Source organism: Lampris incognitus, chromosome 5 (genome assembly GCF_029633865.1).
Source record: "Lampris incognitus isolate fLamInc1 chromosome 5, fLamInc1.hap2, whole genome shotgun sequence".
In the NCBI taxonomy this organism is placed as follows: Eukaryota; Metazoa; Chordata; class Actinopteri; order Lampriformes; family Lampridae; genus Lampris; species Lampris incognitus.
In genome coordinates, this window is record NC_079215.1 from 63,095,380 (window position 1) to 63,114,494 (window position 19,115).

Sequence of the window (19,115 nt, forward strand, 5' to 3'; positions counted from 1 at the left end):
AATGTAGAAAATGATGGAGCCATAAAAGTGTGACGATACTTACCTCGTAGTCTTCAATGGTCGCTTTACAGTTATCTCTTCACAGTGGACGCGTTACTCTCGTTGTTCCCTCGTAGAAGTCTAGAAGCAATGGCGCGGCCGCGCTGAGCGCACCAGTTTATATACACTGCGAGGCGCAGCGGGGGAGGGAACGCCGTGACGACACAGAGGGGGGAGGAGCTGAGGGCACGTTCCCTTCCTGTCCATTATCCAAGCCGCTTAAGGCCGCTTCATAGTCTTGCGGACCATACAGACTGTACTCGGCTGGGGTCCTCGCGGACTAAAATGACGCAATGGCGGACCTCAGCGTACGTCCTCCTGCCGATGTCCCCGCGAAGCTCAATTTTTGTGACCACGCCTACCCGATCTGTTACGGAAACCCGAGTTGTTTTACGCATGCGCGACCATTCGTCTGCATCCTGGCGGCGTCTGTTGAAGCAATTTACGGTAGTCTCTGGGATTTAAATAAAATAATGTTAGGTGAATCGGCTGAGGGACCTGGTCTGCTGCGTCCTGTGGGCCCAAGAACCACGGCCTTGCCTGGAGCAGCGCCCGAGAGGGACGCACCGATCGAGGGCGTTCTGACAGGACACGGAAGCGGAGCAAGCTAAGCTAACTGCTAGCCCATACAGACCGGAAGTTCCGACAGTCATGCTGCTTGGCTTCATTATCCAGACAGCGGAGTTTTTGGACTGTGTTGCACTGAACACACTGTGTTGTTAACTCCGTGTGTGTGTTTGGCTTTGTTTTCTGGTTTTGGTGCTTTTGGAAATGTGGATGTTTTTATCTTTTGTGTTGCACTGCTGTGGGCGGGTGAAAGGAACTTCCGTTACATGATAGAAATGACAACACATTGTTCTTGATTCTTCATTGATTCTTGTTATCTTTGTTTTTATTCATGTTGAAACAGATTATATGTTTCATATTCAGTAAATATGCATGTTTCTTGTTTTTGTAAGGAACGTCTAACACGTGGCGCTAATGAAAGAGAAGATGACACGTTTCCTTCTTGAATGACCACCTTGTTCCTGTTGTGATGAAGAACAATATGTGGAGCCAGTTTCGTCCTCCATGAAGAGAAAAGGCAGGTAAAACGCTGACGTTGCTTTAAGCTGCTCCGATGGCGGTGAGCTTTCAATGAAGTGTGTGGGCGGCACGGTGGCGCAGTGGTTAGCGCGGTCGCCTCGCAGCAAGAAGGTTCTGGGTTCGAGCCCCCGGGTAGTCCAACCTTGGGGGTCGTCCCGGGTCGTCCTGTGTGTGGAGTTTGCATGTTCTCCCCGTGTCTGCGTGGGTTTCCTCCGGTTTCCTCCCACAGTCCAAAGACCTGTAGGTCAGGTGGATCGGTCGTACTACATTGTGTGTGTGTGTGTCTCTGTGTGTGTGTGTGTGTGTGGGTGTGTGTGTGTGTGTGTGTGTGTGTCTCTCGGCCCTGTGATGGCCTGGCGGCCTGTCCAGGGTGTCTCCCCGCCTGCCGCCCAATGACTGCTGGGATAGACTCCAGCATCCCGCGACCCCAGTTGGATAAGCAGTTTGGATGCTGGATGGATCACCCCCCCCCCCACACACACACACAAGTGTTCGCAACCACAGACAGTTGTCCCCCCCTCTCTCCCCCCCCTCTCTCTCTCTCCCCTCTCTCTTTCCTTCGACTGTTGCTGTTTGTGTTGTCCAGGAGGTGCTGCCCTGACTTCTGCCATTAGATATCTCCAGATGATTTCAAACCTGTGAGCATCTGCATACAGACCAGTGCCACTGCCACACATGACTTGACTTGTCTTTCACGTGGGGACAGACGAAACATTACAGCTGAAGATAAAATGGAGTTCGACACCTTCAGGTTCGGCACTTTGTACAAAAGGCTATCACCCTTTCCCAGAGCCACCTCCAAGCACCCCCTTAGATGCTCTTTTAGGATTTAACACTAGTCTCACAGGCGCCATCTCCTGGATGCATGATGTAATTAACACTTTTAACCCACAGTCTCTAAACAACCTAAGGACAGTTGGGGAACAAGACCTCGGCCTGTCTTTTGCGGAGGACCGGTGGACTAGAGTTCTCGACCTAGTGCACTCCTCATCTCCTTGTGCTAGACTCGGTCTAATACAATTCAAGATAGTTCACCGTCTTCATCTCACTAAGGAGAAACGGGCAAGGATGTACCCAAACACTGATCCCACCTGTGACCGGTGGAAGACCACCACTGCAAACTGGCTGCACATGTTTTGGTCACGCTCAAGCCCTCAGACTTTTTGGGAAAAGGTCTTTGAATCCCTTAGTGACGTGTATAATAGGACAGTTGTCCCTCAGCCCATTAGTGCCCTGTTTGGACTGAGGCCAGAGGACGCAGTGTGGTCGACTGAAATGTGCCACGTGGTTGCCTTTACTACCCTGTTAGCTCGCCGTCTCATCCTCCTCAACTGGAAGAGAGCGGGGCCACCATCCCAGACCAGATGGCTTAAAGAGATGATGTTTCACCTGAAGCTCGAAACAATCTAGTTTACATTGAAGGGGAAAGCAAATACATTTGAAAGAGTCTGGAGGCCTTTTCTTACCTACTATGAGAACCTAACCCAAATAACAGACTGGATAGTTCAGAACCTAATCTTTTCTTGGTTGGAGCAGAACTGCAGCAGTCTAATGAAGAATTAGTTTAAAAAGATAAAAATGAGTGTATTTTTATCATTTTATTTTTATTTTCTCCCTTGTGTGTTTATGTGAATGAGGTCATTGTATATCTGTCATATATTTATTTGTACTTGATGTTATTTCGAAGGATGTTGGTTGGGGGGGGTAGGAGACGTGTTAGGGAGCAGAGGAGGGATGGGAATTATACTGGATTTATTTCATGCTGATTCTGTGATTTATAAAATGCAAAGTCCAATAAATGTAAGTTTGAAAATGGGGTTACGGCTCCCTCTTGTGGATACTCTTGGTACAGCAGCGGTTAGACAAAATTGAAACTAATGCCTTGCATAGATGGTCCCGAGGAGTGAGTTGAGTGGTTTGTTTTGATATCAAGCAAGCAATCAAAGTGTTATTTATACACCACTTTTAATATCCTATCAGACGGGGAATAATCAGCACGCCGACACACAAATTCATGTAAACACTTTAATTCATTTCACGAGGTGAAAATGACACGTGACTGCATTTTCAATCATCAGCCATGACAAGTTAAATACAACTGTAATGTTTTAGTATTTGTGTTACTCTCTGCAATGTAGAAAGCGGCGATGACAAATTGCCAATATGCACATTACTACACCAGATATGACACTGAAAAACTAATGAGATGACATAATTTGTTATACTCCATCCATGCGTCCATTCATCCATCCACTGTCCAGTCACTGTCTTGACCTTATTCGGGGTTCTGGCTGAGGGTGGAAGTCAGAGAGGAACAACGGACATCCCACACACAATTAAGAGTTTCCACTTCATCTAAAATACACACCTTTGTGCAGCGGGAGGAGAGCATGTGTAACCCAACCCCGTGCACACACAGGGAGCACGTGGATCTCCACACAGATGGGCTGGGATACACAGGGGCCCTCTGGCTGGGTGGAAGCGGTGCTGACCACTTGGTGTCCACGTCACTAAATCAAGCTGAGTAGTATTGAAAGACAGGTCCGGAGAGACCGGAGTGGTCTAAGAGGGGTCTGGACTGAGCCGTTGTTGTTCTGGCATAAAGATGTGAACAACCCTCGAGTTGTCAGGCTGTTCTCCACTGAAGCGGGTTCGACTGTACAAGATGGAATTACTCAAATCAGCTTACATGAACAAACATTAAGAGAATGGGTAAACTTTATATATACGTATATATCTGCCCGTTAAAAAGAAAAGAAAAGGAAAGAAAAAAAAATCCACATTTCCGGCCATAGACAGGAATCCGTTGGATCTGTCTTGGGATGTCATTTAGTCTGAAAGGAAAAATATATATTAAAAAATGTAAATGGTCTTTTGTAAGATATGTGCAGAAATTAACTAAAAATAACACATTTTTTGAAGTCACACACACTTTAGATATCATAAGACACCATATCAACATCTTGTTTGTCTTATTCTGATTTCATCTTGGTTCTGGCACAAAACTGAACAGCATGTGTAACTGCTGTGATACCAGAAAGTTCCAGCAGGCTGGAAACACATCAGGATGGGTGCTGTCTTACGTTTTAGACCATAATGAATATGGATAAATAGTTTACCTGCATATAACCAGCATGTATTCATGTTAACAGAGGTAAATCATACCAGTGACACAAAATGCTGCCAAAGCCGTTCAGAGCCGCTGCTCATATGCTCACCTTTATGAGGGTGACTGTCACTCCATAGAGAAGGGAAATGAAGAAGAGCAGGAGGAAAGTGAAGGCCATGTACCAGTCTTCTTCCTCCACATCTTGAATAACAACATCATGCTGGTTCTGGTCAACGTACACATGGTCTAGAAGTTCTGTAACAGTAGATGATGTTTGCTGAATTAAAGACCATCTTTAATGAAATGACTGCACCACAGACATAAAACCCCTGCCCAGATGTTTCTGAAGGGACATTTTACCCCTTGCAGGGGTAACATGCTCTCACAATGCAAGTCATTTGTCATGCAGCACACTGGTGTATGTACGTAGTCCATGTGTATAAAGTGGACGACATCGCCCGTCAGAGGCCTGGACATTCTGCAGAGCTTGCAGACGGGGTCTCGGTGTGTAGAGGGTCTGGAGTAAAATGCAGAACCCCTGAAACTCTGTGGTCATAAGTGCACCTTTCCATGTGGTCCAAGTGTGTCCTACATCTGAAAAGCGTTCAGCCTACAGTCCACGTGACCGACACTGGGTGCACCCTGATGCTGATACCGCTCCAGAACAGTGTCCAGAGTCACGTGTAGCCGCCATGTTGCTGCCGGTGTTGGAGGAACAATGGCTGCCGAAACGACGGACAAGAAGTGTTTTTAATGTAGGCTATCTTTTTAACACCTGTTATCATCTTAGCACAGCTTATTACACATTTACTACACCTCACTGTTGAATATTTGATGACTAATCAAAAAAATGAGGCTGAGGTAACAAACTCAGCCTTCCGAGCCGTCCCGCTTGCTGCTCCACCCTTCTGCTGATGTGGGGAGGGCTGCAGACTACCACATGCCTCCTCCGATACATGTGGAGTCCCCAGCCGCTTCTTTTCACCTGACAGTGAGGAGTTTCACCAGGGGGACGTAGCGCGTGGGAAGATCACACTATTCCCGCCAGTCACCCCCCCCCGAGCAGACCAACCACAGGAGGCGCTAGTGTAGCGACCAGGACACACACCCACATCCAGCTTCCCACCCGCAGACACAGCCAATTGTGTCTGTAGGGATGCCCGACCAAGCCGGAGGTAACACGGGGATTCGAACCGGCGAGCCCCGTGTTGGTAGGCAACAGAATAGACCACTACACTACCCAGACGCCTCGTGAGTCAGTAAGTGTGTTAAAGTTGAGAGCAGATGTCACTGAATAATCTTGAAGTCAGCAGCCCACAGCTTGCCGGTGGCTAAAACAAGTGTTTAGCTGTAGCGTGAGTGACGTGGTGACAACAACACCTCAGTGTGCGACTTTGCTTCACAAGTTCTGCACAGCCTTGGCCCACACTTGCCGTCTTACCACAGTCAGGAAAATGCAACCAAGTAGGGCCTAGCTTACTAGGAACCCTGGTAACTTAGGTGCGGGTAATGGGACAGGCCCAGTATGGTCACGTGATCATTACAATGATCTGTCCTTGTCCAAGCAGTTGTGTGCTGGTGTGCCGGTGAAGTCCAGAAGCCACTAAGCAGCAGAACAAGAGGCGACGACAGAAGGAGAAGGCAGCAAGTGACCGCTGCAAGTCCCACTCCTGCCCATGGTGAAGTCCTGTGGTGCAAGATGTGGTGTTGTTACAGTAGTGCTGAGCCCATCGTCCCGTTAGAGAGCTCATTATTTTATAGAATACTGAGTTTGTCCTTTATCAGGTCGACTGTGTTAAGTCCACCCAGTCTCTAAGATTTGAAGCCCTTTTTGGAAGCATTTTAACATTTTATGATTGTTTTTATTGTCTTGTTTACATTTATTATACAACGATATCTTGTAAGAAATTGGTAAAATAAGTAAAAACTTAAATGTAGACAGTTAATCAGAACCAGCACTACTTTCTTCACCCCCGAGGGGACATGGGACAAGTGGCAGTGATTAAATGATTAAATCTATACAGTTAAACAAAGAAGAAAAGAGAGAATCCAGGAAAAAAGAAAACCGGAAATCCCGAAACTGGGAAAAAATAAAACGGAATGGAGAAAAAAGTAAAATGGGTTTTATGAGGCCCTACTACCCCACAGTGCAGAAACCCACATCTCCCCCTTTCAGCTCAGAGCAAGAAGAGTTCAAACTACCGTGGCTCACGGCCGCGGGCTACAGGGACCACGTGGCGCCAGTGCACGAGACATCTTTCTGGTCGAGCTTTGATATTTTGTGGGAGAACCGTTTCATCTTCTCGTGTGACGTGTCAATGAGTCGTTTACTTACTTGGTTTGGTGAAATTTAAGGCCAGTGTCAGGGTAACATGTGTCACCCTGCAAGTGTAGACTGCCCCGAGTGGCCAGTCAACAGGGGGCAGGCGGAGTCGGCTCTGGACGCTGAAGTCCCCCTGTGGTCCTCTGTGTGGCTCACTGGTGTTGTAGCTCCACAACTCTGTAGTCTCATCAAGGAACCAGCTGATGTTCACCGGTGCAGGCCTGAAACCATTTGCCAGACACACAAGCTCGCCAGGGCCATGGAGGAGGGTGACTGAAGGTGGACTCGGTGTCACTGGAGCTGGGGAACACGTGTCACTTTTATAAATGTTCTTTGAATATAGAGAATTAAGATCCACTATGTATGACACCCATGAGAAAGTATGTTCAGCCCAGTGAAATGAAACCTTCCGGCTGCTCCGGGAACGCCTTTTAAACCTGATGTCTGAGTCAATAAACCTTCACCTGCACCTGCCAGCAAACGGGTGGAAAGGTTCAAGTTGTACATATCCAGTTACGTCCACAATCCCGTCCGTCTGCTCGTCTGCTCGTCCTCATAATGGTGGCCGTAACTTGATATGTACAACTTGAACCTTTTCACCCGCTTGCTGGGAGGTGCAGGTGAAGGTTTGTCGACAGTTGTGTGCATGTCGTTGACATTGATCCATGGCAAATCTTGCAGGCATCGCGGAAAATATGCCACTGTCAATAGCACGCGCCAACAAACAGGAAACTAGTATGACCACTGCAGTAGAAACCGGAATCGGCACTGTGCAGCTGTCCAGGTCGCTGCTCCACCCCCTCTGCCGATCCGGGGAGGGCTGCAGACTACCACATGCCGCCTCCGATACATGTGGAGTCACCAGCCGCTTCATTTCACCTGACAGTGAGGAGTTTCACCAGGGGGAGGTAGCGCGTGGGAGGATCAGCTAATCCCCCTAGTTCCCCCTTCCGCCTTGACAGGCGCCCTGGCCGACCAGAGGAGGCGCTAGTGCAGCGACCAGGACACATACCCACATCCGGCTTCCCACCTACAAACACGGCCCATTGTGTCTATAGGGACGCCCGACCAAGCCGGAGGTAACACGGGGATTCGAACCGGCAATCCCCATGTTGGTAGGCAACGGAATAGACCGCCATGCCACCTGGAGGCCCTGTTATATCTGTGTGTAGTTTGAAGGTACGTTGAACGGTGAGTTTAGCCTAGCTTAGCTCAGATGATGGATATCTACTTGGACCATTCGTAGAATGAAGAGAAATGGTGAATGGCAGGCTAGCGAGTAACAAGTATGAACACTCGGTTTCAAAGAAAGTGTGTTTCCCTTCTTTTAAGAGGATCCCGGTAGACCTGCAGCAGCTGAGCTCAGCGAGGCCAGACTCCCTGTCAACCTACCTTCACCCTGCAAGCACAGCCACATGCACCCACGAGTTGTCTGACTTTGTCTAAGTAGGATACACAATAGAAACCCTGGAAACCCAACTATTCTTTTAGACAACTGTACATTACAAGTGCTGATGCTTCCTTCTACTAAATATTATCATTTACTGCTTACCAAACACAGGTTGTACTGTGCTTTTGAATAGTTCCTCATATGACTCGTGTTTTACTACACAGGAATATGCTGCTTCCTGGTCCCTCTCGGACCGCCGGGATATGTTCAGTCTGCTGTTCAGTGAGAAGGTGTTGCTGTCTGTGTATTTCCAGACAGGGCTGATAGTATATTGTGATACTGGCAGCCTCAAGGCGTCCTTCTCCCAAAACACTAAGATGCCAGAGGGGGAAAATCCAGTCACAAGGCAAATGAGCGTTTCCATGTTTGAGCCCGGCAGGTCCGTGTCATTCAGCCTTGTTATCTTCACAAATGGCGGCTTAGGATCTTTTGAAAGGAAAAAGGAAGACAACAATGAGCAGAGTATTTTGCTCTTTTCATTTCCATCATTTCATTTATGGGAGCACAAGCGACAGTTTAGATAATGGTGAGGTATTAATGCAGGGTTGATTATTGATGCCACCCGTTCGTCCTGCAATATTAAGGCCCTGGTCACACCAGCATTTACGACAGGGATGTTTCCCGCCAAAACCAACTACTCTGAATGAAACTGTTGCTATCAGTGGATTTGCATCCGGTAGCAAAGTAAATTTCTCGATGACGTCACGTAGAGTTCAGCTTTGGGGAACTCTGACATGCAAATTCACACCGTCAACCAGTAGCAGAACTGCTTGGACTGCGTTGGCATCTGATGGGGCAGTGGCTAGTGAGGATCCAAAATGGAGGAAGCTCCCTGTTTCACTAGCGTTAAATCATCCAGTTTTAACTATTGTGCTCTGCCAGAAGATAAATTACTACACAAGAGAAATGCAGCGTGGTTTGCAGTTGGTTGTGAAGCAAGACTGGATGGTCTCACCATGTTCCATTCATTTCACTGTGCTGAGTGTTTTTTGGTCAGCAAGTTTGTTCCCACAGGAGCACGCAACATTCTTTTGCACTGCCAGTTTCTGGTGTGACCGGGGCCTGAGGCTGCAGGTCAACTTTATGCTTGTGTTGGTAAGGATACCTCTACTTCTGCTTATGTGCGTCTCGTAACCCTGTGTGGAGCATAGGTGCTTCCCCTCACAGGATACTTGTGTATATGTGAGCCAAGCCTTTGCTGATACGTTCAGGAAGCTACGAATGGTCTCGGTCCCATTGTCGTGACTCAGCCGTGGTTCAGTCAATGCCCTCTGAGACTTATTTCCACCAACTTTCCAAGTGATGGAGAAATCTTCAAGATTTTGACCAACCAGAAGACAGGTGAAAGCCAACTGTTCATCCGTCTGCAGTTCCTGGAGAGCTGGACCCTGAATGAAGACACCAGCTTTCCGAGATGATGCTGCTGTTATTGAAAATAAAATAAAAAAAATGTTCCTTGTCAAAGTGAACAAGACTATGATGTACATATCTGACTGGCATATCATTAAATAAAGACCAAATGATATATAAAATACAGCTCCTTAATACTGGATGACTCATCGTGGAACTCTTATTGATCATGAAAATACATTTAGAAATATTCTGAATGTACAGTTATAAGTGGAATTATAAACACTATATTTTCATATTTACTTCGGGGTAGTGACTGTTATTCTACAGTTAGTGTAGGTTTTTACTTCCCTTTTTGTTTCACTTTACCTGAACAGAAGCCCATTTCATCGCGGACAGTTTTATTTAAAACCTTGTCAGAGACTTCACAAGTAAAGACCACTGCTTTTGTCCACTCGTTTTGAGGCACATTGAGATGACTGATTACTGCCACACGACCGTCTTCACCTAATAAGATGTCTTTAGTTGATGCCGATCTGTCCTGAGACCCAGAAAGCCATTTGATTTGGGGACTGAAACCCCAGCCAATACACAAGAGTTTCTGTTGTCCTGAGTCTTTACTGGGGACCAGAAGAAGCTCCATTGACAGGTCACCTAAATGTCCCCACACAAAGTCAAGAATTACTATTGAAAGAGTTTGACAAAGAGACATTGGACACCAACAGACTAAACACAACTGACAACAGAAGTTCAGCTGGTCACCTACCAAAAATCCGTCCGGTTGAGTCTGATACCGAGCTGTTGACGAAGCCTTGGTTCACTTTGCAGGTGAACGTGTTGTCTTTTCCCTGGTGGGTTTTTGGAACTGAGAACTGGAGAGTGGTTGAAGTGAGGCCTGTGGCTTTGGAAAGATCAACAAATTGTTTTTCAGATATGTCACTTCCGTTGGCCTGAAAGGTGACGTAGAGGTCGCTAGAGGAGAGTTGTCTGACATCACACTCCAGCACGGCATCGTCTCCATGAGGCAAGTGTGGCAGAGATCTTCTGATCAGCACCGACGGGGCCCTGTCCGCTGTAAGCCCTTTGAAACAAACACAGGGGTTGCTGCAGAGTTCAGTTGTATCAAATATCACATGAACATCATTTGGTACAGGTGACTTACTTATATCCACCGTCTTTTCAGCTGGAGGGGAGCAGGGGTGTTCAGCCCTACATGTCACGCGACTGTACGTCATCCACTTGTCTGTGGAAACAGTCAGGTTGCTGCTGAAATAGGTCTTGCTGCCGGTCCGGTTCGGCACGGTTCTTGTGGCCGAGATTTCTTCCCCATCGACATGCCAGGTCACCTTGGCATCATAGACAGTCTCAACCACACACGTAGCCGTCACCTCAGGCTTTGCCATCATCACTGTTTTGAAGCTGGGGGTCTCCAGGTGAATGCAAGGAGGGGAGGAAGGGTAAACTGCCAAAAGATCACTTGTTTAGTGAAGTCGTGTTTATCTGACTCCATAACAGCCATATCATATCTTTAAATCTTTATATCCAGTGGCAACATCTCTCATGATTATCGTTCAAATCATTTGCTGGTCAAACGAGTCAAAAATCAAGTTAATTTAACTTGAGAGCATTGATCAAGTCAGACCAAACATCCTGGATGTTACTTCTTGTAACTTATCTTTAACTTCATCAATCAAACATGCATTTGCCAAGCTCAACATCTTCTCTCTGAATGTTTAGACTTTTGTCATCAGTTGTGTTCTGCTGACGCCCCTAAATGTACATTTTAAAGGAGTTGTAGTGTGAAACGCGTATGTTGAGAGGAGTGATGGAGCAACGACACTGCTGCATCGTCACTGAGAAGTAGCCGCACTTACTTGCACAAATACTGATTGTTTTGCTCAACTCGGCGTCGTGGTGTTTGGACTTGCACGTGACATTTGAGCCATTTGTCCAGTTTTTCCGGTCCAACTCAATCTGGCTCCTTAGGCTGAAAGTTTTTCCCTCCTTTTCCACAGCTTGAAACTTCTTTTGGACCGGAACGATGTCGACAGCACGGCTGTCTATTTGCCACTGCACCTCTAGGTCGTCTGGGTAGTAACTGCTGTAGGTGCACACAAGGCTCACTTCTGCAGCCCCAGAGACCCACCTCCAGTCAGGGGACATGGTGACGGTCGGATGGACAACCCGCTGCACTGAGACACAGGAAGTATGTATAAGATAAGCGTTTCTTTTCATCTAGAGTGTTCAACGTGAATGTTTGATGGCTCGGGCCCTTTTTCAGAGCCGCTGGAGATACACATACCTGTTGTGACGTGTGTACATGTCACCAAGTCTACCGTCAGTACTAAGTCTGTTGTCTTGTTACCCAGGCTAGAGGGCGCAGATGTACTGTCACAGTGGCAGGAGCTTAGTTTCGGGTGGAGCTGGATGGCTGTTGCACAAAAGCTAGAGCAGGGCAGGGCTGAGCGAAACAGGCAGGAAGCAGGCGGAAGCGTTGGATAACATGCTGGTACCAAAAAAAGCTCCCGAAAAACAGAAGTGAAAGACTGAACAGAGCAGCGGTGCGTCGCCAACAGCAGGTGTGAAGTTTGGCTCTGCCAGATAGGGAACTAAACTGTAACTCTAAATATCTCAGAAGTATTTACATGTGGGCTTCTCTCTCTGTTGTGCTGCTTGACTGAGTTCTCTGGCCTGTTTTTACCACCACACCGCAGTAACGGTCCATTTGAATATGGAGCTGGACATGGTCTGGTAAGTCCAGCTGCGGGGCGGTGCAAAGTAAAATACACATTTCAAAGCAAACAAGCTGCAGTTAAACACGTTTCAAAGGCAGAACCAGCACCAATATGAGAGGCAGATATTAAATTAGATCTGATCATTTAAAAGCCAACAGGACCCCAATGAGAACCTACTCGAAGAAGTAGGAGAGAAAAAGTACCAGTTCCCTAAATCATTTTCTTCAGTTACACATTTATTATTTTCAATGAGAATACAAAGCCGACATAGTGAATGAGAGAAATGACGGTTGTGAACACTTACATTCTGAACAAATGAGTAGACAAAGAACCAACATGTGAAACATTACTTTTTAAAGCAATCACTCGTCACCTTTTCCATGTTTTCATTTAATCTGGAAAGGAAAAAGAAGAGAAAGACTGACTCAGAAACAGAAGAAGAATCACTATGTTGTGTCTCTAGTAATGACATGTGTTGTGTCTCAGCCATCTTTTATAACATCATCCTTCTTCTTTTCCTCACTGCCACAGGACAACAGCTTTGTGTGTTTTCATTCTTGATCGTTTCTCTTTGTTTCATTTAACCTTATTCAAACCCTGTTGTTGTGTGTAGTTGTACAGGATTGTGTTGCATTACCACATCTCCCGGACCACAAGGGAATCGCAGTATAAGTCTCACTCAGAGAGAAAAACATGTTGTGAGGAAACAACAAGTCTCTTCGGTGTCTATGTATACTCGGGGTGTAGACCCCTGCACGGCACTGTTTTCTTAATCCTGCTCCCACTGCATTTATTCCTTCCTTTTTTCTCTTTTGTGATTTCCCCCCTTTTCTCCCCAGTTGTACCCGGCCAATTACCCCTCTCTTCCGAGCCGTCCCGGTCTCTGCCCCCCCCCCCTCTGCTGATGCAGGGAGGGCTGCAGACTACCACATGCCTCCTCTGATACATGTGGAGTCACCAGCCGCTTCTTTTCACCTGACAGTGAGGAGTTTCACCAGGGGGACGTAGAGCGTGGGAGGCTCAAGCTATTCCCCCCAGTTCCCCCTCCCCCTGAACAGCCACCCCGACCGACCAGAGGAGGCGCTAGTGCAGCGACCAGGACAGCGCCGTGTGTATAGAGAGAGTCTGGCCATCCTTTGATCTTTGTAACACGCGCTGTGATTGGCTGAGATTGGCCCCTTTGGTCGAGCGGTTAGCGATTCCGCCTCGTGGTGCAGTACAACGCTGGTTCGAATCCCGCAGCGGGCGGAAGATATGCTCGGTTACATTGGTGGCAGCTGTGGTGTCCGGAAGTGTGCAGATCCTCATAAGTCTTTTCAGAGCGCGCGGGAAAAACTAAGCGCGAGGGCGCGCTTCCGGGAGAGGGGGACTACTGTAACCTACAAGAAGACTCGACCTCCTGCATCTGTGGTGTTACAGGACTGAGGTTTATTTGCTTCGGTTACATGTTCAGGTGTTCTGCTTGAAAGAGGGAGATGTGATGTGTAGTAACTAGGCTTAGCCTGTGGTGGCGCTGCTGCTGTAACGTACCTGTTGAATGACATGTAACACCACAGAAGAAGGCCTTCAGCAAAAAGACAGTCAAGCTGAATCAGCGTGCTATCCGTCTGAGTTATTGTGTCGCCTCACTGTTAATCTAATTAACAATACGACTCTTTTTATGACTGCTGGGATAGGACCTTGTGATGGACTGGCGGCCTGTCCAGGGTGTCTCCCCGCCTACCGCCCAATGACTGCTGGGATAGGCTCCAGCATCCCCGCCACCCCAGTTGGGACAAGCGGCTTGGATAATGAATGAATGAAATGGCTTTGGAATATATATCGCAGGAGCAGCCAGACGAGTAAAAGAACAGCGACTTATAGTCCGGGAAATATGCTAAATCCAAGTTGCATGATATACCAATGCCAGATATTGAACTCTAACTTATCAAACCATGCTGTCTCAGAAACTATTTCATCCTTAACGTTTTGTAATGGAGGCTCACTACCTTGATGGCAGTGGTTCCGACGCTATAGAACAGAGTGATGAGGAAGAGGATGATGAAGGTAATGGCTGTTTTCCCGGTGCTATCTTGCTCCGTCTCTGTGGTATGACCCCACTGGTTGTCTGTCAGAAAAATAAATTCTGCATGAAGAGATTAACGTGGTGTTACATTGGCAGTTTTACCTTTGTCCTCCACTGAATTTCAAATAAATTAAGATTTCATACAATAGCCACCATATAGAGACTACACATCCTTACACGACCCAATATTATTACTTGATAGCTGTTCCTGGTGCCCTTTGTACACTCGCAGAAAATATACCCAGAAGCTGTCTTCTCATTCACACTGATTCTGTTGCCTTACAAAGAACATGGTTTATTCTGCAGCTTTAACTAGTGCACATGGTGTAAGGGTTTTGTGTGCTTCTTGTGTGCTTATTCTTTGGACTTGACTGTATTTGAAACTAATACTCAGGCGTGCAAGAGGCAGTGACCAGACTGCCTTACGTCTTTTCATTCCCAGCTCTCCATTTGTGTATTATGGATTACTAACTGAACAATACTTTTGACCTTAGTCCTAAGTCCACAATACATATTTGTATAATAAAATGGAGATGTTGGCAAAAACAGTGATTCCTGACTTGCTCTAGAAAGACCCTTCTTTACAAAAGAAAAAGAAAAAGAAAAGATAATGGCATGCATGTGGCTTGGCTTGTGGAGTACTATTGTGAGTCCTTAAAACACAGTGATGTATTAGGAGCCCAGGCTAAGTGATTTAGTTCTTGAAAAGATATCTATTTTGACAGGCTAAAACCAACAGAGGTAACACAGGCACATGAGACAAGACAATACAGTACAAATAAATGCACCATAACAACAGAAAACAACAACTAATAAGTTATTATTAGTCATCTAGTCATGTAGTTGTTAAGATTAGTGTCATTTAGGCTTTACTTGTTAGGCTGTTTGGGGGATTTTTCATTTTTATGGTCAGTGATGAGTATCAGACGCTTCATTTTAGAGCATTTAATTTTGCATATAAACATGTCTATGGCCTACTGGTCACTATACTTTAAGCTGCTGGTATGCTGATACCTCCATCTGATGTGTACTTTCTTCAACTTGTATGTTAACTAAACATATGGCATTGCAAAAATGTTGAAATAAGGATACAAACTGAATTGAACATACATCAAAACAGTCCTGAAGTAAATCTTTTTTTATTTTGATTTTAGTTCTGCATTTAAAGACAAACAGCATGTCATATCACAGGCAACAAACAAAACACACGCATAGCAAAACACACATGGACACAACATCACATCTGCTCGGCCTTGCAAATTTGAGGGATGTTAAGGCTGACGTTAACCAGGTTGGGTTTTTCATTGGTGTTTTGTACAAAGGACCTAATAATGACTCCTGTTGTTTTCATCATAGACTCGTGGTAGACAACGCAGCTGAACACCTTGTCATTTTTCTTCCAAAGGTCCAAGCTCAACGTAAGCTCACTATATACAGAGTAGAATCCGCTGTTTTCTAAAAGATTTGTGGTATTGAATGTATAGGTAGCTGGATCTGCTGCCACATCATCAACAAGCCAAGACACTACAAGCTCCTTGGGGTAGAAATCTTTCACATAGCAAGTCAGGATCACCACGTCATTACTAGTTTGTTCTACTGGACTCAGCAGAAAAACAGATGGACGCTTAATCGTTTCTCCTGCAAGCATGAGAGAACAATCACAACTTAGTGCCAGAACTGAGAATGCTTCACACAAACATATATATGTGTGTGTGTGTGTGTATATAAATAATCCAGTAATTCAAGTAAATTCTTTATGAGACAGACAGCACAAGCCTGTTTCCTGCCATAAGCAATCTTGTGTATATTTTATAGATATGTTAACATATTTGACATTTAATATTAAAATATATTATATGTAAAACATGCACTAAATGACAGCACAATACATTGTTAGTCTTTCATGTACTGTAACCAAAAACATTCTCACCTTTGTCCCTTTGAAAACGCTCCCTTACAGCTTGAAATAAGTCTTTGTGTTCAACAACACAATAATATTCCATCCCCTCGCTCCACTCCTCAAACAGGACATCCACTTCAATTCTGTAGAGGTTGTGGGGTCCTCGGCTGCTCTTATGACTGTCCTTGTTTAAAGGTTTCCCATCTTTGTCCTGCCACTCAACAGACTCAACGGATCCTTGTTTTTCCAGCACTTCACAAACAAGTTTTGCTTTTTTGTTCAGAAACAGGTCTTCCAAACTGAGGGGCAAGATCTCAATGTCAACATATACACATGGGTCAGTACATGTGGTGGAACCTGTAGAGAGAAGAGTGGTTAAGCAAGACTGAACTGTTACAGCTGGGAAATCATTAGAATTGCAATTATGATCATTTCTGCTTTCCATAGGTTTACTCACCCGGTGTGGTATTATAGGGCACAGATTTGTTGACATTTTCTTCTTTTTGCTTAAACACACATGTAATCTTGGCTTCCGATTCCGTCCAAGCACTTTTATCAACCTGGAGATAGTTTACGACACTGTACAAAGTCCCATTCTCATTACGTTTGGGCTCAAAGGAGGTCTGGATCTCAGAGATTTTGTCACGGATTTCCTCATCGTCTCTGAGCCATTTGATTTCATGAGCATTTGGTGAAAAATCAGTGGCAAAGCAGGAGAAGGAAGCTGATCTCTCATTCTTCATCTCAGGAGAGATCAACACGTTAAGAGTTGGCAACTGATGAAACTCGACTGAAAAACAAACATACACAGATATATGTATGCAGAAGCAGAGAATGATATATATGCAGAAGCTAAGGGCAATACATGTGCTAAAGTGGAGAGTAAGAGACTAAAACTATATTCATTAACTTTTTATGCCGTGTTAGTAAGAGCTTAAACTGGTCACCCCCCCCCCAACATGTTTGGTTGTCACTAGAGTGTAAATGTGGATTTTTTTAAAATTTACAACATATACAAAATCAATAAGGGGGTGGGGCTTCAGTACATGCTTCTGCATATCCATTGACTGTACATACAAGCTAACACTGACAGAGTCCCACACAGCTGGAAACCTGCCCTTGACTAAACAGTCGGCCTGCAACAACAACCTCATCACCATCCTAGCAGCCTTTCCCATATTCTCTGAGAGCTTCACTGCCCAACATTGTGCACAATCTGCTCTCTTTGTCCTCTCAGTGTCCCTCATTCAGTTAACACTAAGAGGCTCAACTTCCTCTGAAACTACAACAGACAAACCAAATAGAAACCACAACTAAATGCACATCTGTGAGGAGAAAAAAAACAAGTAACAAGTCAAATTCAGCCTAACAACTAACTGTACCACATGCTTTTACATAATTGTGTGGTGCATTTCAACTGGACTACTTTAGCCTTCTGGAGAACTGGCTTGCCAAGTGGCTCCAAATAGTTTCTTGACTTAAATCACACACTCCCCCAGTAAACATGGCTTTACTTTTTAGGCAATGCGATGCAACTGACATACTAATTTGTTTTTACGATTTGCAAGTTTGATACCAACTGATTGTGACTTCTTGTGGTAGACCTGTTAAATATTCAACATTTTGTGGTGTATTTGAGTTGCACATGCCATGAACACGCTTGTCGAATTATGACCAGAAAGTCCATCAGTTAGCCTGATAATCCCGTTTTGAATGGGGTCAAGCAGGGGGCAGGTAACACAACTCCAAATCACAAATTATCTCTGCAATTATAAGAAATTACTGGGCCTCCCCAAAAATTAAAAGCCCCATGTGAACAGAATATAAATGAGCGGGTAAATAAGTATTTAGGTTAAGCCCGCTTGTTGTTGACATTTGATAGCTATCTTCTGCCTATTAACATTTCTTAAAGAGGGATTTTGACACTTGTTGATGTATGTGTTGTACATTCGTTGTACGTGTTGGTGTAAACGCGAGTCTGGAACGGCTGCACTGACCCCCCCACGACTTGTAATATTATTAAACCTGCAATATTACTCTCCTCTAATACTGCGGTAAGAAGATTTCCATGCCACGGCAGCTGTACTAAACAGGATTTTGAACTGTGATTGTTGGTGAAACAAAGTGCAGGAAGACAACAATAAGAAAACCAAAGGATTATGCAAGTAGATGGAAGGAAGCAGACATATTACTACACGGTGCATATGTTAAGTGCAGATGGCCTACGTTAGGATGGAAAGAGAGGAAAAAATACGAGCCAGTATCTCGGTTTGCATGGGCAAGCTTAAGCCTTTCCTTTCCAGCAATGTTCAGCTTGCCACAACCTGCCACTGTCGCAGTACAACTTGCTGCAACTTGTCACTGTCGCAGTACAACTTGCTACTGATACAGTACAACTTGCTGCAACCTGCCACTGTCGCAGTACAACTTGCTACTGATACAGTACAACTTGCTGCAACTTGCCACTGATACAGTACAACTTGCTGCAACTTGCCACTGTCACAGTACAACTTGCTACTGATACAGTACAACTTGCTGCAACCTGCCACTGTCGCAGTACAACTTGCTACTGATACAGTAAAACTTGCTGCAACTTGCCACTGATACAGTACAACTTCCTGCAACCTGCCACTGTCGCAGTACAACTTGCTACTGATACAGTACAACTTGCTGCAACTTGCCGCTGATACAGTACAACTTGCTGCAACTTGTCACTGTTGCAGTACAACCTGCCACCGACGCAGTACAACTTGCTGCAACTTGTCACTGTTGCAGTACAACTTGCTACTGATACAGTACAACTTGCTGCAACCTGCCACTGTCGCAGTACAACTTGCTACTGATACAGTACAACTTGCTGCAACTTGCCACTGATACAGTACAACTTGCTGCAACTTGCCGCTGTCACAGTACAACTTGCTGCAACTTGTCACTGTTGCAGTACAACTTGCCACTGTCGCAGTACAACTTGCTGCAACTTGTCACTGTCGCAGTGCAACTTGCCATTGTCGCAATACAACTTGCCGCAACCTGCCACTGACGCAGTACAACATGCCGC

General features: G+C 45.5%; 1 protein-coding gene across 1 annotated transcript in view; it reads right to left on the bottom strand.

The window, feature by feature from the left end:
* Positions 1-3,488: 3,488 nt before the first annotated feature.
* Positions 3,489-19,115, bottom strand: part of LOC130113248 (immunoglobulin mu heavy chain-like) — a 192,585-nt gene continuing 176,958 nt past the window's right edge. The window contains exons 6-14 of the mRNA XM_056280816.1: positions 11,232-11,549; positions 10,520-10,819; positions 10,124-10,438; positions 9,727-10,011; positions 9,113-9,436; positions 8,110-8,433; positions 6,570-6,857; positions 4,344-4,489; positions 3,489-3,781 (exon numbers count right to left, since the gene is read on the bottom strand). Coding sequence (XP_056136791.1) covers positions 3,752-3,781; positions 4,344-4,489; positions 6,570-6,857; positions 8,110-8,433; positions 9,113-9,436; positions 9,727-10,011; positions 10,124-10,438; positions 10,520-10,819; positions 11,232-11,549 — 2,330 coding nt within the window. The 3' untranslated portion in view covers positions 3,489-3,751. The remainder of the gene's footprint in view (positions 3,782-4,343; positions 4,490-6,569; positions 6,858-8,109; positions 8,434-9,112; positions 9,437-9,726; positions 10,012-10,123; positions 10,439-10,519; positions 10,820-11,231; positions 11,550-19,115) is intronic.